This window comes from Carassius gibelio, chromosome A21, assembly GCF_023724105.1.
Source record: "Carassius gibelio isolate Cgi1373 ecotype wild population from Czech Republic chromosome A21, carGib1.2-hapl.c, whole genome shotgun sequence".
Taxonomy (NCBI): domain Eukaryota; kingdom Metazoa; phylum Chordata; class Actinopteri; order Cypriniformes; family Cyprinidae; genus Carassius; species Carassius gibelio.
Window position 1 is genome coordinate 7,995,169 of NC_068391.1, and position 24,006 is coordinate 8,019,174.

The window sequence follows — 24,006 nt, forward strand, 5'->3', positions numbered from 1 at the left end:
ACTGATTTGTTAGATCATTGTATTTGTTGTTAATCACTTCCTTTTTGTGTTTTTTTTTTTTTTTTGTAACTGTTCTTTTGTTTGGTGGTCTCTTAAGATTTATTTAGTCTTTCTGTTTTGAGATATTTCTTTGGTGATTTTTGTTTGGTGGTTTAGTTTGTTTAGTGACTTTGGTGAATAGTTTAGTTTGGTCAACACGAAGATTCTTTTTAAATTATATTTATTAACCGTTAAAAAACAAACTTTCACTGAACCCTTACTCTTTTGTGCTTATTTGGCTTTACAAAATTTGTACTTTATTATTTGTTTTGGTTTAACAACAGTTAGCTAACACTGGGATGTCTTAAGAAATTAAATGAAACCCATTTTATATTTGAGTACCAAAATTACCAATATTTGAGTACCCTTTTGAGTACCAAAAACTACTTAAATTATTACAAAATTATTATAACCCCCTGTGGCCAGGTGACATTTGTCAAGATGATTGTTTTTCTTCACTAGCCCATCAGATGGCGCCTGCTTTCAGTCTGGAGGCTGTTCAGGGTGCAGTGGTAAGTCACAGATGTTGCCTGTCCCATCCTTTTGTTTTCCCCCCATTGAGAAGAGAGACCTCAGCTGTTAAAAGACATTTTTCATTATGGCTTCAATGTTCTTTTGAAAATCATTTCCATTAAAACACTTTTTTTTTTTTTTCAAAGCAAGGTACTAAAGCGAAGGTTAAATGAAGTTGAACAAAGCACAGGCTCGTCAGGCGTTTCTGCAAGCTTCTCAATGACAGATCACTGTGTGGGCAAAGGCCTCTGTGCAGAAGATGGGGGATGGGAGGTGATTTGGGTAAGGCAGATGTCTCCATATGTTGCAGGTGCACATGTTTGTTTTAAAGTGTGAAAACTAAATAATAATTAAAAAAGAGATAAAACAAGATATCCTTAGTTGTTGGGTCAATTTGACCACAGTTATGTTTAAACTAAAAATAACTTTTTCCCTCTGAAATGCGTTATAATTTTTGATTGAGTGTACCTGTAAGTCCAATTACATATCAGATATTTGATTAGTGCAAAGTGGGTTTTGACAGGCATAGATTTATCAGAACACCGGTATACTGAGTGTTCATTGAAATGTTTAATGAACCAATTCAGCAGTTAATGAATGAACCAAATATGTTACAAATGGACCAGTTTTAAGACAGAACAGAAAACATAAAGCCTTCGGGATCTCAGAAAAGGAAGAAACTAACGGCAACGAAACAATGAAAATGGATTTACCTTTAAGTTCTAGCTCACTTCTGACCATCAAATGCAGTAGAAAACCCCTTGGACAAACATCTGAGATATTGTCGCAATTATAGTATTAAACTCAAGAAACGGAATCAAACCAATGTGATTGGTCAAGAGGACCACTGACAATACACATTCCTTGACAGTAGAACCTAAACCGCAAGAGAGGGTCATTTGCACTTGATGTCTTTCCACCTTTCAGGTTTATGGTCCAAATATTGGTTCATTCTGGTCCATGACCAGCCAGTAAATCTTCCCTCAGTAACCTTTAGCACTTAGGTAGACCAGTTTGGATGGAATTCCCTCTGTTTCCTTTGTTAAGAGTCTTTCCTGCCTCTTGCTGTCCTACCAAACAGTGTTCTCCCCCATCTCTTGACCAGGATGGGACATGGGGCCGCTGTAACTGGTATTGTTGGCCAGGGGGAAGGGTGGACTTGGACCCCCTGTGAAGCCACCCTCCCCCTGTGGATTAGGATGGAGAGGTCCAGTCATGCCTGGCTCAGGACTGGGGGTATCCGCATGAGAGATCATGTCCGTGAACCTTTGGTCGTCTGAGGGGTGGAGAGCGGAGACTGGACCGCCCTCCAGGGCTCCTGAACCCGAGCTGAGGAGGTACGGGGACTCGGCTGGAGACTGTGCCTGTGAGGAAGGGGGTCCGTGAGGGAAGAAATCATAGTTGACCACTGGCCCGTAATAGTCCCCTTGGTATTCTGTAGAGAAATACAGAGAAATCAGTAATGCTGTTGATATTTACTTTTGGGGTCGAGTACACTGAAGAGAAAATTGGTGTAGAAACCGTTCTCACTCAAAAATTGTTAGTAAATTTCATAAAGTAGTAAAACAAAATAGGAAGGAACACCTTAAATTTAAATGTGAAATTTTGAAGTAGAAAAATTTAAATACTATATTGTAAAAAAATACACTCCAATGATCTATTTTGTTTAACATTTTGAAAAATCAGTGTGCGTGACATTTAATTAAGTCACAATGAGTAATACTTTTATTTGATGCCCAATTTCATGTTTTTCTCATTTTTCAAGACAATGTGTCAGAATAGTTTGGCTATGACTAAAAAATGTTATTACAAGATTACCACAAAGACAATGCTGATGAATAAGAAGTGCTCATGAATGAAATACTCAAGTGAAAGGTGAGGAAAAAGGCCATAAATGTGGAAATCGTAGGAGAGTGCAGAGGCATGTTTCTTCATTTTTCCTCTCATATCCAACCTCTCACTACATCATACCTTTGCGACTGGCCTATATAATTAGTTCTACAGAAAGTCGTTAACATTCCTCACCAATTCCATTATTTTTTTCCCTGCAGATACTTTAATGTGCTAATCAATCATCGAAATACATTTTACTATAAAGAAACACCACTTGCTCGCTGAGTGATAGATAGTCAAAACATCAATGCCAGACCTCTAGAGATCAGTATGTCTGTTTCCATGTTCTAAAAGCTGGAAATGTATGCTTTTTTTTTTTTTTTTGAAGGATTTGAAATATGCACTTTTTCAATTATTTGTAGAATGGTTGGCAATTCATATTCTGATTGTATTGCTATGTTCACTCATTACAGAAATGAAAACACTGCTTGCATCTCTGCCAAACACCTGTTAGTATGTCAGATTCCAGAAGTGTGCAAAATCCAATCAAAGAGACCAAGCTGGAATGTCGAGCAAAAGGTAATGCACATCGTTTATCGCTTTCCGGGTCTTGTTAATCAGATTTCTCTGCAGAGTTCTCCAATGAACTCTGTTGGATGCCAATATTACATTTCTTATTTTCTGCTCTGATGACATAATCATAGTTTTTGGTTTGAGTGGTAAAGTTCCAAAGAACAATGGTGAAGCTGAAGTACTTTATCTTAATACCAGGAAAGAAACTGCTTGTAAAAGTCTTTGTGGTTTCAGGTAAGAGAAAAGCCTTTAAGGATACAGGGCATATGTGTTTTGTCCGACAGAAGATTATTTGTGTTCATGTACCTCCATAGTAGCTGTATCCTCCAGGGCCCATTATGTCAGGGTCCTCTAGTCTTCCTCCAAGTGGCCTCATTCTGCGTGGTCCCCTGAAGAAAGCGTGTCGTCGAGCACCGAGAACGCTGAGCTGTTTCATTCTGCGTTCTTTAGACCGTCGATTTTGAAACCACACCTAAAGGGCAAAGCCACAATTATATACTATGTAATTACACAAAAGAGGTACGTGAGATGAGAGCTCACGTTTGTACATTTCACATTATTCTAATCATCCAATTAGAAAACGGGTCATTTTCCACACCTGTCCTGGTGACCTGATGTAATTAGGCCACGTACAGCAACTAAACAAGATATTTACTTTCATTATGCCTTGTCTTATGCTTGTTAAAGGGACTTTCTTCACAAAAGACGACAAAACAAAGAAGATATTTTGAGAACTGTTTTTGTCTACACAGTGAACATAAATGGGGTCCAATCAACTGTGAACCTGTGAATAGCCAAAAACATTTTTTCAAAATATCTTCTTTTGTGTTTTGTAGAGGAAAGTTAAATAAGCTTGTAATGTTTATATAACATACAGTACATACAAAAACTAAAAGAAAACCAGCTACTCAGGGATTTACTACCTACACTCTTGTTGATTTAATGGTATTAGCAGCACATCTGCTTGAAGAAACATACCAATACCAAGAGGATGAATATAGAAACCAGCTTGTGTGTGTGTGTGTGTGTGTATTTATAAATCATGCATAGACAATTGTTTTCTTGTATCATGTATATCTTGCAACTCAACCTATTAATGAAAGAAACTAACAAACTAAATGGTCCTTCCCGGCTTGTTAAATAAGTAAAACCTAGAGTGCTAGTGAAATACAATGCAATAGATTATTAAGATTTATATTCCTGTGGAAATTAATATGCTGTGATGATTTCACCAGTCCATTTTAGTGCATGCATGCACATAATTTCTGAGACATCGCGGGGTTCACAAGCATCGTTTGATCATGAAGCCACCAGCTCATTACAAATAGACCTGATATAACAGTGTGTGACAGATGCAATATCAGACTCATCACTGTCAAACATTGTTTCAATCTTCTAGTAAGACCAAGGCAATCTGATATACCACTGTGCTGGTAGAACTCAAATATAACCTTTTAGTCAAAAGAATCACAACCGTGTAGTTCAACAAACACCACAAGGGCCGTTTTTCACACTGTTGACATATAAACTGCTTGTACAGAAACAAAGAGCGGAGAATGATGTGAAAATGTCTGACATAAGGTGACATTGTTATGCATGATGGTACAATGTAACACATTCATGCCTGAATCTGCATTGCCACTGCATAATATATGCTTGCAACAGTTAGTCTGCTCTGGAAGCACAATCCTGCCACGTACAAAAGAGAAAAACAGAAAGTGAGAGAGACTATATTAGAGTGAGAAAACATGTTCTTTACCTAAAACCTCTTAAGCATTCCTCTCCATGCTCAGCAAAGGCAACACCTGCTTATTGAGAACAATCGGCTAACTGTTTGGTACATTTTTATGGAAATGTTTTGCCTCCTCCTGAGTGAGCGTTGCTTAGGGATTACACACACATGCTGCTGAACCGGCATGGCTCCGGAGGGCTCCCCGCGCAGAGCGCACTCCTCATTTAACACATAACAAATGAACGGGGACGTGTGGCAAAGGCCGTCTCCATTTTGGCTCAGAAACAAAGCACTGAGCCTTGCTGGGATTCAGAGAGGGTTGCGATTTCTTGATGATGACAGTGACGCATTATAGATTTATAATCAAGTCATCCTTTCCACAAAGCTCCTCAATTGTACTATTTACATAACATATTGAAATTACTAGGCTAAATGTTTCAGGATTAAATACTTTTGGTATGTTTCTCTGAAAACTGGTGGAAAACTCGTTCTCACTAATGCCGTTGATCTTTACCTGGACTTTACAGCATGGTTGTGTTTGTCAACCAACACTTCTCCAATTAAGTTTTACCTCATTAATTATCTGAACAATTTGTACGCCGAAAGTTCTTAAATTTAGTAGAAACTGTAGGCTGTAATTGCTGTCAGCGCAGACTGTCTTTCACATTCATATTTTCTTAGCAGGAACTGACAAGCCTAACATGTAGCTGACATTATCTTGCTTTTTTTTTGTTCAAGGCCTACTACCTGATAAAAAAAACCATTAACGACTTTAATTAACTGCTTTACAACTGTGAAAATCCCAACCTATATTTGCATTTTGACATAATTTATACATAACTTTCTCATTACCTGTTATATTATACTTATAACCACTTTTCTTTCATGATGAACTTCCAGAAGAAGTTAAAGTGTCCCATTGTTTCCCTAACTTATATTTTGCGAGGTTTGTCAGTAGGGGGATGGTCTTCAATGTTGGCCTTGTAAAAAAACGATTGTGTATAATACAACCATAATTAAAAACTTTGGAGAAACATAAGCATTAAAATTCCTCTCTCCATATGAGGACAGTGTCATGACCTTGACCTCTAGGATAGTAGTGGTTGTTAATCTGTAACTGCTACTTAAGGCGATATCCTATACATATAATATTAGCCTATTTAATTTAGCTCGAGGTGATTGCATTATGATATAGAATGTTTAAAATCTTAAATAAATGTAGATAGCCTATCAAATGACTTTTCAGCATTGAATATCGTGGAAAGGCCTTAATAAATAAATGAATAAATCCAGGTGTATTCTTGCCTGTATGACTCGCATGTTGAGGCCTGTCTCCTGCGCGAGCTGCTCGCGGATGTGTCGCGTGGGCTTCGGCGTCGCCACGAACGCTGCTTTCAGAGTCTCGAGCTGTTTGGCCTTGATGGTGGTGCGCGGGCCCCGCCGCTTCGTGCACGAGTTTTGCTCCTCGTTCTCGTTGTTGTTAGTGTCCTTATCTGAGGATGTGGAATTGTCCGTCTCCTTCGTGTCGTCCTGGATCGCATCCGGGAGATCAGGCGATAAACTCCGGTCCGTACACGATGACACTGAAGTATGATAAAGGACAAATGAGGAACGAAATAGACTCATTGCATAACATTTTTTTCTTCTTCTTTACTGTTCACTATAACACAGGCTACCATTATCACCATAATCTTATAATGTCATGTGTGACTATATTAATGGATGTTAAATAATAGCTACAACTCCTATCATCTGAATCGGCGATCTCATTTTATTAATTTGATATAGAACATCAGTTTAACATTTAATATACATGAATGAATAATATAAATATCATGGCTGACCATACCTGCAGGTTTGTACTTTTTCTATACCCTTACAGATTAATGGCCTTAATTTGTGTGTGTCTACATGTGCGTTTTGAATTAAATAAGGTGTGAGGCATGGGGATTTATTTATTTATTTATTGTGCAAGTATAGCCTAACTGTACCACTAGACATGAGTTTACACTCATTTAAATTGATTGTCAATTTTATTTGATATAATATTGCAAAATTTGTGTGTTGGTAACTTTGAAACAATGAATCACTCGGAAACATGGGGGTTTAAAAAAAAAGAAAGACAAAGAAACTTTAGAAAGCAAACAGAGGTCTAAACGTGAATCACTTCTGCGAAATTTCAGAGGAATTAAGTCTGGATGTCTCTTGGGACAGGCTGCTGTGCTTGATAACAGCTTGTCATTGTCTGAAAAACGCGAATAGACGACTACAGACGTTTATCTGACAAGCACGCATGGGCTGAGGAGAATGAGTTATGGACACTTCTCCTTATGTGGACAACACTAAACCAAAAGTCCTCAGCATGCAATGGAAATTTGATTTACTGAATTATAGTCACGGACATGGACTGTCATGACATCATATTAAAAAGGCATGCATTTACTCTTGTATTGAATTTCTAAAATAAGTTATTAAAGAAAAAAAGAGAGAGAAAGAAAAAATAACTGCTCAAATAACACTATTTTTTGCATGATCATTAAACAAAACCCCGGCTAGGCTGGATTGTTTTTCTTACAAATATGCATTTGTAACAGTCATTACAAATCAGGATTACTTGTAAAAAAAAGCATGCAATAATTTTCAAAGGACCATTTGCTGCATTAATGAATCTGAGTGTTGTACGCCCCTTTTAAAGCGACTGGACGAAGCCCTACGTCGCTGTTAAATTAATTGGACTAGCACTGACCCACAAGTGGAGGCGATAATGATGTCATCTGTGTGTTGGAAAACAAACAGCCTCTCCATGGATCTGAACACTCATGAGCATCACAGTCACGGGGACGCGCGTATATAGCGAACCAACACACCTCTCAATCGGGCTAGTCGTTTTCTTTCAATGGATTTTACATTTCAATACAACACTATAGCTCTGTTATTGTGCATTTACATTTTAGAAAGATACGTAGGCTATAAAGTACGTTAGACAATATATAATGAGTAGCAGGCGACAAACGAACACAAAATGTCTTAAAAATAAAAATGTGTATCGATTTATTTGAGGTTAATAACAGGAATAGATTCATTTTAAGAAATGTTAATAAGTAAAAGTAAAATGTCTAAATATTGTTTTTGGACACTTAATGGATATTTTCAAATATAGTAATTTTTGTCCTCTTCTTTTCTGTGAATTTCAAGTTTTAATAAATGTATTAAAACGGTCCAAATTAATACAATGACCCTGACAGAGTTATGAGGGTGTCATCTCTATTTTATAAGAGTTCATATCACATGACAACAACATGGCTTCCTGAATGCAGGTTATGCCATACTGACATTGATATAACCATTAATCATGTTTTAAAAGGAATTGCTTCCTGGTTTTTAAAAATAAATAACAATAGAAATCATGTTAATCAAGTCATTTTATATAAATTTTAATGTAATTTTGAAAAAGATAAAAATGAGTGCCATGTCATTAACCCTTATTCACAAAACTGAGTCAGATTCATTCTGAGAGACGGGGACCTTCTCTCTCTCTCTCTCTCTCTCTCTCTCACACACACACACACACACACAAACAATCAATTCTTAAATGCACAGCCCGTCGTTCTCACCTGAATTTAAATTGACCTCTTTGATAGCGCTCGCGCTCGTATAGTCCTCTTTACACACAAATTTGTTTTCGTCGATGACGTAGAGCTCCTCTCCCGTGGACAGCTGTTTGTTGCACACCATGCACGTGAAACAGTTCAGATGGAACACCTTGCTGCGCGCTCTTCGCACGAGGTCGCTGGGCGAAATGCCCTGCAAGCAGCCCGCACATTTCGTACCAAAACGCCTGCAGAGGGACACAAAGATTACAATACAGAACTATATATATATATATATATATATATATATATATATATATATATATATATATATATATATATACAGGGCCGTGCACAGACCTTTTGAGGGGCATGTGCTGAAACTGAAAAAGGGCACCCCCTCCATTTTTTATATCAATTATATATATTCTCTTTTTTAGCTATACTGTTTGGTTTTATTAGCTAATTTGTATTATTTGATTAACATTATTATGAATGACATTGAGAACAGGGGAAGGTGAGCAATGAGTCAAGTATTTTTGACAAACTTTTTTGAAATATAATTTAAGTAATTATGTCCAACTTAATTGCAGATTATAAGAAACTATAGCCATACCGTTACTATAACATATCCAACATGTATCCGCCTACTAAAATGAAATAAGCCAGCAATGAAAAAATAAATAAAAATAGTGTGAAAAGTACTGTTGCAGTGAAAAGCATCACGTGACACTGAAGAGTACTGATGCTGAAATTCAGCTTTGATCACAAAAATAAAATTACATTTTAAAATATATTCAAATAGAAAACAGTTATTTAAAATTGTAAACATATTACACTATATAGTATACCACAACATGATTAGCATAAATGTTAAATAAATTAAGTGTATCAGCAATCATAAATCAAAGAAGAAATTTCTTAGAAATATATGTTATGTAGCTGACGAGTATCACTCGTCGCTTTGTGTAAATTCCAGTACGAAACAGCGGGGGGTGCACCTGTTATGATTTTCCGATGGTAAAAACAAATTATATGCTGTTGTATTACTTATCAATATATAGTTTTTGACCAGCGAATGCGTTCAAATGTTATTTATTTATTTTTTGTCCTTCATTAAAACGGCGACGGCGCCTGCCGCTGCCGGCATCACATTACATTTTCATCTACAGGTTACAAACTAGCTATATAGACGGAGCGCTCAGTTTTTCCTGTGGTAAAATGCATTTGGCCAAAATCGCATTTTATAAAAAATGAAATGCTACTGTATGCACAGGCTATTTAAGTGTTGGCTATGTATTGGCTATGAATAGATGGCAAATGCTAGCCCTCTCTCTCAGGCGACGTCCCATGTCTCAGTAAGTGAGTCAGTCAGACATCAAATAAATAATATATGAGCCTTTATAGACATAGTGTTTAGTAGTACTTATTCAAACAACAAGATATTTATTTACCCTTCGCAAAACTTTGTTCAGCTCAGCTGTTGTCTGTGCGGCTGCTGTGGAACTTCAGTTGATTCAATGAATATAGAGGGGGCGGAGTTATCAGCTTACTGACCGCTTGAGGATCGAATAAGATTTACACAAGCTCGTTTAAGAACTTTCATTTGCTAAATATTTGTAAAACAGACAGACAGACGTAAAGGGTGACCAATAGCATTAAAAAAAAAAAAAAAAAACACCACCAAAAAAAGGGCACTTCGGAGTGTAAGGGCAAAAAGGGCATGTGCTCTGCACAGGTTGAGCCCTACCTGTGCACGTGCCTGTATATATATAACCGCAGCATGTTAAGCCCAATGGTCAACACAAAGGTTGCGTCATGGACATTGTGCCAATAATTGTTTATTTTACAGACACTCCGCCGGGGACTGTAAAGGCCGTACTGGATACCGAAAAGCATTCAGCAATTGATTTTCCACTCCAAGTATCTGTTTAAGTGCTTGTGTGTAGTATGTGCATTTTGTATAACGTCCAGTAATTCTGAAGGAACTTGGCAGTATGCTCAAGGTAAAGTCGACATACTCTAAATGAAGCGATATTGTGGGATTGAGATATACCAAAGCCTAATCTGTAGTATTAAACACAAACGCAGTTCACCTATGATATTCTTTTTTTAGTGAGTGTGAGTTGTCGTTGAAATTAAAATGGAACTAGAGTGTTTTTCATCTACAAATACAAAACCTGATTTTCGATTTTCTTATATTTATCTATTCATCCTGTGAATTGAAATAATCCGCCAATTACAGGTGGTTGTTACTTTTCTGAGTGGCGCCTACACAGTTTTGTTTGTTTGTTTGTTTGTTTTTCACGACGTATTTGCCAAAATAATACAGAGTTCGTGTAGTTTGTTCAATTCATATTTCAATGACAATGAGACGGGAAAGACCAGGTATACATGCCGGTCTTGGTTGTGAGGCACGTCAAGCGCACTACTACCCTTCTGTTTCTCCCCTCGGGTTTATTTTAACACTAATGTACTAAATCTTCCCCCATTTGTTATGGTATCGAGTCGCTCTCGCGCTTTTCAAATGCATCTCTCCTAGTGAAAGGCCATAACACTACTTACACAACAAATGGACGCATTACGGGTGATTACTGTTTCGCCCCACTAATGGCTCCACATTGAAGCGCAGAGCTGGATGGGCCCCATATAGAACGTGATGGTCAAGGCCGTTTGGGATAACAATGGCACATATGAAAGCTTAAACACTGGATGACATTAAATGGCTCAGAGAAATGTAAACCAGAAGAAAACCTGACAGAACACACTGAGCGATAAAATGACTAATAAAGGTAAATGAGCGGCCTGTGCTGAGACTACAACAATATAATTACAGGTACGCAACACGGGTGTTTTGAGACTGTGTTGTTTGGGGTTCTAATCTTCTTGGAATTTATTGCACATTTTGTATTTCCTTTTTAATTATTTATTTAAGAAATTAGTTTGTTTTGTAATTTAACTAGGCTGTTTCTAAATGAATTAAACATTTAAATAATCGTGGCGATTTTATTTGTCAATTTGAGGTTAAGTTAATGTAAATTATATATTTCGTATATTAAGTTGAAATCCTATTCGCTGGATTTATCGTTTATATTTCTGGATAGATGAGAATAAACACAGCCGTCTATGTTTAATATTAGTAATCCAGTGATTTTTGCCTATCAGGGTTCAAAAGCAAAATAGTAATAATGCGCAAAATATCGTGTTTTTGAGTATAATAAATAATTACTTCTCTAACAGATATTTCCCCCACAGTCAAGTGCAAAAAAGGTCCTCAGCAGGAATTCTCACGCCGAATGTGTGTGAATACAATAAGCAATGAATGGCTCATCAATCAAAAGCTATTAATGAACGACGGAGGATCAAAGGTTTAACAGTACATTACACATTTTAGGAAGGTTAATCCACAAATCGAGTCTCATCCACATAAGAGGAAAACAAGGGTAGGTAAATCCTACATGACACATTCTTCAAATGAGGATTAGTCCAGAAGTTTGACGAGGTGAGGCAGCCAAAAGCAAGCAGCTTCAGATCTTACCTGAAAAAGTCAATTTTGCAATAGAGCTTTCCATCCCTGGAGAAACATTTTTCGGTCAGGTTGCAGTTACACTCGCAGCATTGGACACACTTGGCGTGCCATGCACGGTCGAGGACATTTAATAGGAACCGATCGAGAATGGGCCTCTCGCACCCCGCGCAGTGCACCATCATTCCGCCCTGGAGGGAACCGAGAGCCGACCTTCCCACACGGGCACCGCGCCTCGGATTGGGGCCACACGAATCGGCGCGGAGCAACGTCTTGGCTTTTTGGAGAGGGAGGCAACAGCAGAGCAAATGTTCCGTCTTGAGAATGAGTCCCCAACACGCCTAGAGGAAAACCCTCCGGACGTGATGATTGTTATGCATCATACCTGTCGGCATCCAGAAATCCATGGAATCATAAAATAAATGTATTCGATGTTAACAAAAAGGCTTCTCCAAGGTTTCCTCCCGGGTTTGTTTTGTGCTCTTGATCCACCTGCTTGTGTCCACTCACCTCAACGACACTTTTTTGCATCACTCTGTTCTAGTTCGCGGGAGCATCTTGCATCCGTATTCAGATTTGATGACGTTTTTCTTGTACTTACGCCGCTGTGGCCAATCGTGGACAAGTCGCCATGGCAACGGGTTTAAATATTGGTACTCTCTGATTCCTTCCAAAGTTCTACCTTGAGTTTGGTAAAACGTCTATAAAGGCTGATGGTAGTAAAACGAATGATTTTATCGACGTGGCATTTTTGTTTCTACCGAATTTGGACTCGACCAGTAAAATCAGAAAAACGTGTAGCTAGAAGGCTTGCGTTTTTGGCCTCACTCGACCTGGATCCTGGACAGCACATTTGAACTGGGAGACTGTTCGATTTCTGCATAGATGATTATTTTTGTTAAGACGATAATGATTCAAAAAAATTTTTCTGTATAATTAATTTGAGACTGAAAGTCTAGTGGCAGTGGCTACCACAAAGCCTAATTAACTTAGAAACGTCGATAATATTTCTAAACGTCTATAGATGCTATTTAAGTGTGCACGTCTTTTTGCATTATGTCTTTAGAAATTAAGTGTAGAAAATCCAAATAGCCGTCTCTGTGTCTTAATTCTGAAGGAATGATCTGTGCGCGCGGTGGGGGATCCCGGTCTTTTCTCATGCATAAAGCCATTTACAGGGAAATGCACTGGATTAAGATACTGGCTCGCATCAATGGCGAGTACCGGATCGCCCAGCGGTTTGACAAAGTAGCCACAAATCGAAGGGATTTTAAATATTTACCCAGGTAATCATTTTGTTAGCTGTGGAAATGCAAACATTGCGTACACTCTAATTTATTCTAGTGAATTAGAGACTGAATTTACAGCCTTAGGCAGCGTTTTAGCCTAATATTTAGTGGAATTACTCTAAAAATAGTATATTGACTAAATTCAAACCTTTTATATTTTTTTTGTACAGATATTCTGGTTCGTGTATGTTCTCACGAAGTTCCAAATTAATATATACATATAATTTATTTTAAATTAAAAGGCAAACAACTAAAATAGCAGCGTGCGATTATATCTACTATCGTTAGATATTTTAGCGCACATTTCCTTGTGCATTATCATTAAATATTGTGTGGGGTAATGTCATTGTGGCATATTGTCAGGGAGCCGTGTTTTCACGGGTTCTGGAAGCTACAGGCATGTCTGATCACTGGAATAAATCCGGATCAGACCACCCGTGGTCTGTCTACCCGCTTCCCTCTCTGCATGTAAACAATAGCACGTAGTTTACAGTTGTGTTAGTGTATCGGATTAGAAAGCGAACGCAAACACCGTAACCAATGCTCTGTGCATTGTTAAATAAAATAGTCGGGGACTATTTAAAACAACAAAATCTAATAATAATAATAATACTAATAATAAGAGGAATATAGTAGGAATAATAATAAACATCAATTGAATATATATTAATATTATTATTATAAAAACATAAACAATTATAAACATTTTAGAATATGGGTTTCGCTAAAAATGCCTATATAAGTCTAAATTAATAAATAACCTTATCTATCTATCTGTCTGTCTGTCTGTCTGTCTGTCTGTCTGTCTGTCTATCTATCTATCTATCTATCTATCTATCTATCTATCTATCTATCTATCTATCTATCTATCTATCTATCTATCTATCTATCTATCTATTCCCTGAAATGAATAATCCTTTTACAACATGCAGGGCTTAAGCATCGACTAAATAGCATTTGGTAATATTTGGAGTCAGGGGATGCCGGTGGGCAGCATGCTGGAGAAAAGGAGAGCCAAGGGCGAGTTTCGGGACCCCTGCTGTTCTTGGCAGGGAACAAGAGTTTGGCTTCGCTTACATTTCTAATCCCTTCGTGACGCAAGCTATTTATTTTCTCACTAAGTATTGTTTTGTTGACTTCCCATTTAAGAAATCCTCAGTTTTCCCCCTGACGTTACCCTCCGCGAATAAGCAAATATGAGTGAAATGCACGCCTGGGCTACTTCCAGTCATTTGCATATTTTTAAATAGCTAAATGCTAAAATTAAAAGTGCCATCTGTTTACAATCGCCATGACAGAAGAGCCATTAACAGACTGGCCTAACCTTGTCGAGCCTTTTGGTTAAATAGCGAATCAGCCCACAGCTTGTGCGTACACGCATATGCACCTAAAACTATGAGAATGCGAAATATAGACACGCAACAACTTATTAAAAGCTGACTTTAGATGACACAGAACTTTCCCACTTGCAACATAAACGCGTTATCATTTGATGCTTGGGAAAGCAAACATTTTGGGATTGGAAACGATTATTGAGAGCTCATTCTTCTACGTCTAATCAACAGGCTACATTGCTATGAACCTCCAAGAAAAAGGGCCTTAGGTCTGCAATACAAACAAACGTTAATGGAACGCGCAAAGGCACCTAGCTGTGTACTGTAGACACAGGAACTGTCCAGGGTTCTGAAAACAGCGGGAGGGATTTCAGTTCAGAGTAACTAATGGAGCTTTTTCACATTTCCGGGTTTCTCAGCAGCGGATGTCGTCATAGTTGGGTGAACTTGAAGAGAATTAAATGGGAGAGTACCACACATTTTTTATTTTTTTTGGCATTCCCATTTGCACAAATAGCAAAAGAAAAACCCCTTGATAGTGATTTCATGACTTTCAATAAAAGGGAAAACATTGAGAGAGACTGATAACGGCAGTCAGAAGAGAACATGATGTCAAATGTAATTAGTTAACTATTTTTTTCTTGTAATTTTTGTAATAATACAAATAATAGTTATTTATGCACATACATAAAAAATACAAGTATGAAAAACTTTAGAGGATTTAAGATGCTGCTGATGATGACCGTTAATGTAAAAAAATAAAATAAAATAAAATAATAAACAATAGATCCATCACAGAAAATTCTAATGGTTTCCACTACAAATACCATTACAAACATTACAAACCATCAACTTTTAACCATTAAAACCAATCAAATTTTTTTTCTGTAGTGTATTTTAGAACATATTCCATTAGGAGTTGTTTGTTTTAACAAGCCACCAATAGAAAGTGACCAGTTACCAGTAGAGACCCACAGGGTACATTACATTTTCCATTAAAAGCAATACAAATCACATTATAACCAGTAAAACCATTACAAATTTTGTTATGGTGTCTATTGTTTTTTTTTTTTTTTTTTTTTTTTTTTTTTTTTTTGCAGGGAAAGGGTCCATAGCCTACATCCCAGTCAGTGTGTGAAAATTATACAATAACTTCCATGAGGGATAGATATTATAAACAAATGTTCATATTATAGTATAGTTTATCATAGTTAAGTATTTTTCTTCATTAAAATAAAATTTTGCTCAAATGTAGGCTAATTTTCATCTCACACCACATAATTTAGGCTACTAGCATATCTTAAAAACAAAAAATCATATATGACATATGTACATTTATAATTGAATGACATACAAAGAGTTTAACAATGTACCACCTAAAACAGATTGTAATGAAAAGTGTATGAATGCTCACCTGTTTCTATAGTTACCTATGGGAATGGGGATTCTATTGGTTAGCATCAATTGAATACGCATTATGAGAATTAGGGCAATGTTTGGAAATGCTGTTTAAACATAAATGTGTACATTTATGTATTCAAAAAAATATTGCAAAAAAAAAAAAAAAAAATGATATCACTATATTACTAAGACTATACCCTACCCATCCTTCTAACCCACCCACCAACCCACTTTTTGATTTTACTTCTGGTTGATCCATATTGTTTGTAGAAAATAATCATATTTGACCATTATCTCATTATTTTGGCATATAATGACACAAGTAGTCAGCAATTATCAAATATTATCACATATTAGTCACTCTCCTAAACATCTTACCATTAAACATGGTAGGTCGGTCTTTAAGACTTTTCTCTTAAAGATACAGTAACTCAACACCAGGAGCCAAATTGACAAAACAGTTATTATGAGTTTTTCAATGAGTGGATAGTGATTCTTGTAAGTCTCTTTTTCTTAATCATGTTCAACTTTACATTCACCTAACTCATTAAAATTTAAGAGGCAGAGGCAGAAAACTTGACACAAATGCCTGTATATTTACTATTCATTTGTGTCAACATAATTACATCTAATCTACTAATTTTTCTGGCGATGCACATAGATATGACATTATTGACATTATTAAAAAAGAAGAAAGAACAACTGAAATATTTAATGCATTTACACTTACGCAACAAGCATTGTAAAAATCCATAAACTGAAAGAGCAGAGCATATTTGATTCATTTAAAGGCAAACGTCCTTATTATATAATTCTCAAAGGCTTTGGGTGTCTATCAAAGATATCACACAAGCATGAACTCTAGAGTTTTGCATGAATAGGACGTGAATACATGCATATTAGATAAAACAGCTCTGTGTTCTTTGTGTAATTTACAGACAGAAGTGTTTAGAGGGCCTAATTTAAGCACGCTTTATTTAGTGGACATTTCCACATAAACACACAAACTATTAGCATGAATGAAAACACACAAAGAAATCGAAAGAGAGGGACATAAACACACATATTTCTCAGAATGTATTTTATAAATACTACATACCCTTAAAAAAAAAGAAAAGTTCTTTAGTAGCATATATGGTTCCATAAAAAAAATAAAAAACTTTAATATACATACACACTAAGAATTAAGGTTCTTTATTGGCATCAGTGGTTCCATGAAGAACTTTTATCATCCATGGAACCTTTTGATTCCTCAAACGGTTGTTTATAGTTCTTTAGATTAATAAAATGTTCTTCATACTAAGAAAAAAGGTTTAATTTAAGAATTCACTGAAAGGTTCTTTAACGAACTGAAAACAGTTATTATATGGCATCAATGTGCAAAAAGCTCTTTGTAGTGGAGAAAGGTTCTTTCAAGAACTGTTAACTGAAAGTTTCTGTGGGGAACCCAAAATGCTTCTTCTTGAACTCACTTTTGGAAAATGAGAAAGTGTGTATATTCTAAAATTAGGTAATTCTGAAAAAAATACAGAGAATGATCTAAATTATATTATTTTAAATATAAATAATCTTAATAAAATAAAAATAAATAAATACTAAAATAATAAATAAAAATATTAAAACTTCAGCAAAGAAAAGATACACAGAGGGAAAAGTGTAAAGTAAATAGACAAAAGGACATTAGAGACACGAACGTACACACTTTGAAATGAGCTCCACTCAAAACACGTCTCCCTGGAGACATTGTAGTGAGTGGCACACCTCCACTTCCCCTACACAGACCTTGATTCTGACTGCCAGAACTAGCCTGGAGGGACCAAGCCATCTCAGCATGTTTTCTACGCCGTACCACAATCCACCAAGTCCACCGCACACAGGCGGGCAGACAGACACACTCTCAGTCCAATGTGCCATTAGTCTTGAAAGGTAGGAGAAGAGGTGAACAGGCATCTCAAGCATTTTGATTTGTAACCCCCCCCCCCCCCATCCCTCCGCTTTCTGTATCCATCCACCAAAGGGGTACATGACTCCCCAGGGCTGAGGCAGCATTGCTGGGATAGGCCTGGAGGGGGCTGTGAGCCGGGATGTGGTTGTGGGGGTCGGTCAGTGTGATGGATGGTTGATTGGTAGCTGTCCCAGGGGCCTCCCTCTCTCTCACCTCTGGCGCTGGGAATTAAAAGGCGGTTTGTCTCTAGCGAGTCCTCAGCTGCTGAAAGCAGCCCGGCAATTTCACAGAGATCAGAGAGGGCATTACTGCTGCCTGTCAGGGGAGCCATCACACAGCCGGACACTACAGGGATGGGGTGGTGAAGGGGGGCTGGTTCTTACAGGCATGCACATGCGTGCTAATTTTCACACAGAAAAACATGTGAATGCATATGAAACTGTGTATCTGTGGAGTAAGACTTCTCTGAAGAGCTGATCTGTCTGAGTGCAGTAGGTGTAGACACACACACACACACACACACACACACACACATTCACATTCTCTCAGGGCCTTTTATCGACAGCCCTGTCCATCTCACTTATCTGTTCTAATCAGAGCTCTGTCCATTTACACCCAAACTATCCTCAGAACATCAATGTGAGACCCCTGTCCTGAAGAGTATAAATACATACAGACATTCACACTTTCGACACTCTCACAGCCACTGAAACGCCAAGAAACTTATTAACAGCCACCAGACAGTTAGAGTTGGGTGGAAACCATCTTGTCAAAAATGCAACTGAGCTGTCATTTACTGCTATAGTTGACAGTTTAAAATGTGGGAAAATGTCTTAACGCAGAGGGTCCACTAATTACTTTCTATGAGAATTTTTACAAATATGCATTATATGTAAATACAACATTAAATTATTTTAAACCAATGCTAAATGTAAGAAGCTTTCAGAGTTTAGCTTAGTGTTTCAGCCTAAGACAATAACTTTTGCACATTATTCATTATTAATTTAATGACTTTGTAATGTTAGTATCCACAAATCATTAATAAGTTATTACAAGCAAGGCTTACAATGCCCCTATTTGATAGAAATAGTTGACACCCAGAAATTTGACACCCAAATATGAAAATTCTGTTTTATGTAGTCACCTTCATGTCATATGAAAGCCATTATTACTTTCCATTCCAAGTTGAGCAGAATGTCTGAGAAATTCAAACAGGTTCTGTTTTTATCAAAAATGCTGCAAAACAGCAGTATTGTGAAATATTATGGCAGTTTTAAAATGTTTTCTTTTAGTATATTTTAGAATGTGATTAATTCTTGTAATGGCAGAGCTGAATATTCAGTAGCCACTACTCCAGTCTTCAGTGTCACATGATCCTTCAGAAGTCATTTGCTGATTTGGTGCTCAAGAAACATTTCTCATGAAGGTTTAATACTGTTATGATGCTGAATATTTTTGTGGAAACCACGACACATTGATTTAATCTTTTCTAAGAGTATAAATGTCTTTAATGTCATGTTTGATCAATTTAATTCATCGTTGCTGAATAAAAGTATTTCTGAAAAAATCTTACTGAGAGCAAATGCTTGAATAGTGTGTTATCAAAATCAGTGCGTATTATAGTAAAGTGTAGTGCTAGCTGGATGAAAGCAATGTGTGTTTGTTTGTGTGTGTGTTTATAAAAGTACTTGAATTGCATGCCTGCAGGATGTGGGTGTGGTGTGTGTGTGTGTGTGTGTGTGTGTGTGTGACTGTGTATAGGGTACAGACCATGTCACTGAGGCATGATGAGAGAGATTACCTGCAGCCTTTGGTCCATCTTAATGAGGTAATGAGTGCAGAGGAGGGGGGAACTCTGCCTCTGCCCTCATATACTCCATTAATCAGAATGGGGGGGGGGGGGTACGGGGGTTGGTGTTGGGGTCAGACACCACGACCAGAGCCCCAACCCACACCCATAATGCACTAATGGACTGACTGAAAGTGCATTTAGTTAAATGGCTCTGACTGCTTACCATGATGGAGAGGAGTAGGGTGAGAGACAGAGGAAGAGGATGGAAGGATGACAGGACAGAGAGCAAAGATGAGAAGGAATAAGAGGAGTGGGATGATGGGAAAAATCAACAACAACTGCAAGTACAAATTATTGGTAAGAAAATGACACCTGCTAAAAACTGTTTTGTGAGACATGAGTTAAAATTACATGCAACTAAATTTACATTTTAGTGTGGGAGGAACAATTAGACACTAAGCTATACTTCAGCTTCTTGGGTTTGGAGGATGTTAGTCGAATAACATATTTTTAACCAACACAAACTTGATCAGAAATCAAACTATAATCCCCATGCAGTTTGCTGGCTGCAGACCTCTATTTTAAATGCGTCATTATTACATGCTTCATTTTATGGTTTTTATTATAAATCTACATGTTATACAGGTATAAGTGCTTGGTGTTTTAAACTATTGAGAGCATCACATGAACACTTTTCAAATGAACACTTAATGCACCATCTAGCTGCAATGAACCTCTTTGTCAAGCAACATTGAAGTGCAAATGGATACCTTTCTCAATTTTCTCTAACACACACTGGTATTGGTGGTTTATGGGGACTCTCCATAGGTCTCAACAAATCCATCTCAACAAATAATGGGTTCCCTGTACAAATTGTATTTTCTATCGCCCTACACCTAAACCTACCCCTCACAGAAAACCTTGTGCAGTTTTAGATTTAAAAACAAAAATAAAAAACACTGTTGATTACAGGGACACATATTGTAATACCTGTGTCATACCCATTTGTGTCCTTATAAACCATCATTTTCTAATTTGTTGAGATAGTGAATTGGTGGGTTTTTGTTAAATGTGAGCCAAAATCAAAACAATTAAAAGAACCAAAGACTTAAACTACTTCAGTCTGAATTTATATAATACACAAGTTTCACAATTTGGATTGAATTACTGAAATAAATGAACTTTTAAACAACATTCAAATTTTTAGAGATGCATCTGTATATGTGAAAGAAAATGTCTGAGGTATGTATGAAAAGGACTACAGTGAGTCAGGTACAGAGAGGAAAGAAGAAAGAGCTTGTGAGGGTAGGGATAATCTGAGCTCTGTATGTGCAGTTGTGCCCTGTTCTCTCCTGGCTGGCCGCCCCAGCAGCCACTTGAATTAGCAGCCGAGGATTATGGGGGAGAGGCTCATTAATGGAGCAGACAAACAGCAGCCAGTGTGAATATTTGCACCCAGAAATTGAAAAGATTAAGTCCTATTTGACAATGACTGGCAGGCTCTATGCTCGGTGAGAAGATACTGTTAAATATTCATATGCTGCCCGCAAGGCTGTCTGTGCGTGAGCGTGTGCGTGTCCTTCTCAATCCATGCAGAAATGTGCATATATTTCTCAGAAAGTGTGTGTTTGTGTGTGAGTGTGTTTGGGGGGTGGTGGTCTTTCTTAGTACATGTTTGAAATGTTAGAGAGTGCAGTGCATTTGTGTTCAAATGTCTGTACTTTTGTTAATATGAATCCTTGAAAATTCTGGGCGTATGGAAGGTGAGGAAAATGAGATATGTATTATATAATATTATATGTATTATATGTATAGTCATATAAAATCAAGCCACCTGCTTTATTTCTTACCATATGCCCTCAGGTCAGTTCACAAGGACAGTAATGGCACATTTTAATCATAAAAAGACTTTTTACATAACCTTTGACATGGTCAGACTAAAAGCTGGCCTTGGATTTTGAAAATACATGAATAAATAAATAATCTTGGCACTACCGGGTCCAAGCTCTATATTGTTTGTAAAATGCGATGAAATGTGAAATTGATTTTTCATATAAAGCACATTATTCATAATGAATCTGTAGCCTGATGTCCCCACGAGACTGGACCATTCTCAGTCTTAAATGAGGGAATTGTTCATCACTAAATGGAGAAAGTTAGTTTTTCAGCCAAAAACTGGTGGGCCAGGCACCTTTGCATGCATTCTAAGTCATTCTGCAGTAATTTATCTCAGAATTACTCATTTTCAACAGTGCAGTGACAATATTTAAAAAATTAAAGTGTAGCGAATAGAGTCACTAATTTTGTTTATCGCTTGCTACATGACATGGATTCAGTGGTTGGTCCGTGTGCCCACCTACATGGAATGGTGATTAATGGCGTGCCCTTTAGGTGTCTGGTTAATGCCAACCCCCCACTGGCACTTCCCTTTAAATGGCAAACTCATGACATAAAGAGGGAGCTAATCTGACAACTTCAATTAATCTATTGATCCTTTTTTAGCTGTAATATTACACCAAAAGGCATCATCCGTGAATGAAGAAGACTTATTTTGGTAATCTGAAACAATCTATAAATGAGAGATTTCAAATATGTGTGTTTCTTCGTAACAGGCACTTTTATGTCCCAGCCTTTTCAAAATTTGGTTTATAAATAGATTTGGTTGTTTACACAAGGTTTACAGACCTTCAATTTCAATTAAAATATTAAAATAAACCATGAAATTAAAATAAAATGTGTGATAATGTGTCATGTGAAAGAAAAAGAATTGCCATTTACATAACAACCACCAATTTTTCAGATAAATAAAGTTTTATCAAAAGTTAGATAAACTTTTTACAAGAGAAGACAAGAGTGTTTCTAATGAGCAGGCTGTGTTCACTTTATTTTGATGGTCTTTAGAAATGCAGTTGACTAAAAGTAACTAGTAGCATAAGTTGATGTACCTGCAAAAAGTACTTATAGTCAGCAGAATGTCTGTTGGGTGACCATCAAATATTAAGCAGACAGTCTACTAATAATAAAAATACTTCTAGTTGACATAGCTGCAAAGTTACTTATAATAGATGTCTATAGGGCATAATCAAAAGAAAGTGTTACCGCAAGTTGGAGATCAAAAATGAAGCATGTGATGTGTGGAAAAATATTATTATTATTATAATTATTATTGAATGCAATTTCCAATCAACCTACAAAATTATACAAAAAGTGTGTAAATATAATTCAATTGTGCATTTAAATTATTATTATTTTTTTTTAAAGAGCACACAAAATACAAAATTCTACTGTGTTGATTTTATTTTCACTGTTAAACATAGGTAGTGGATGTATAAAGCTAGTGCAAGAGTGTGTGTTTTCAGATTATTTTTTGTAAAAGTCCACAAGGCCAACAGTTGAAGACATTCCCACACCAAATACCACAATGCAGTATAATCACAGCAATGTGTCTGTGCTGTGAGCACACCAGAGCACCGCGTGAAGCCACTGTGACACCCCGTCGATCAGCCTGCCCTGAAGCTGCCTATAGCTGGAGATCACCTCCAGCGAATGCTCTGCAAATACAACAGCAATTCATTTCCTTGACGGGACTGGATTCTTCAGACCACACAAAGCTATTTACCTAGCTCGCCCCAGTGCTAGCCCATGTTAGCGCTAATGTTTTCCCTTCTGCAGAGGATCAATATCTTTGGAAATGTACAAACAGCAGTCCCTCGGTAGAACAGATCCTGATGTGAACTGCTAACAGACCGCACTTTCTGAGATGGTTGACAGCAGCTCATCACTGAAAAACCAACAGCAGAGAAATCAAATCAACAGCACATGCTAATGGACCTCAGACTGAATCAACATTAGTGAGCTGTCAAAAACACTCCGCTCCAAGCGCTAATCAAGGCCACGTTGGACAGAATCAACATAGTCCAAGATCACACAGACTAAATCAACAAGTTGTGTAAATCCACAAACATGGAGATACCGAGTCAAAAAGGCACTGCTGTTTTGAAAGTGACTGAAGCAACATAATAATGGAAGATCTTTGCTCGTGCTTTACTCCATTATCTGATTTTACGAGCATAAGTAAAATAATAATAATAATAATAAATCTATACTTAAAAACAGAATTGTTTTGATTTCACACTGTGAAATGATAAGAACAATAATGAAATAAATCACCGACCTAATATTGGTCAGTCCAATAGTTCAGCATGCCATAAGTTGAATTGCCATATGTATGAATGTTTCATTAGTTTCCATATTACTGCATTTACTTGTCAGGCACCAACATACAGAAAATATATGTATCTTAACTGTATATATCATGTTGTATACAGTCAAGAGGAGCATGGGATGCTTTAAGTGAAAAATTAAAAATTGGAAATCAAATCCATATTTTAATATGAAAATGCATATTTGAAATCTCTTTGTATATACATGCAAAAACT

General features: G+C 37.0%; 1 protein-coding gene across 1 annotated transcript; it reads right to left on the bottom strand.

Annotated features, from left to right (window-relative positions):
- Positions 1-1,053: 1,053 nt before the first annotated feature.
- On the bottom strand, positions 1,054-12,659 carry LOC127942037 (LIM/homeobox protein Lhx5-like). Its single transcript, XM_052537566.1, has 6 exons — positions 12,192-12,659; positions 11,819-12,083; positions 8,305-8,528; positions 5,996-6,273; positions 3,265-3,430; positions 1,054-1,987 (listed from the first exon to the last, which is right to left on the bottom strand). The coding sequence occupies exons 1-6, from the start codon at positions 12,211-12,213 to the stop codon at positions 1,623-1,625; spliced, it is 1,320 nt and encodes a 439-aa protein (XP_052393526.1). The 5' UTR covers positions 12,214-12,659; the 3' UTR covers positions 1,054-1,622.
- Between the last annotated feature and the right edge of the window lie 11,347 nt (positions 12,660-24,006).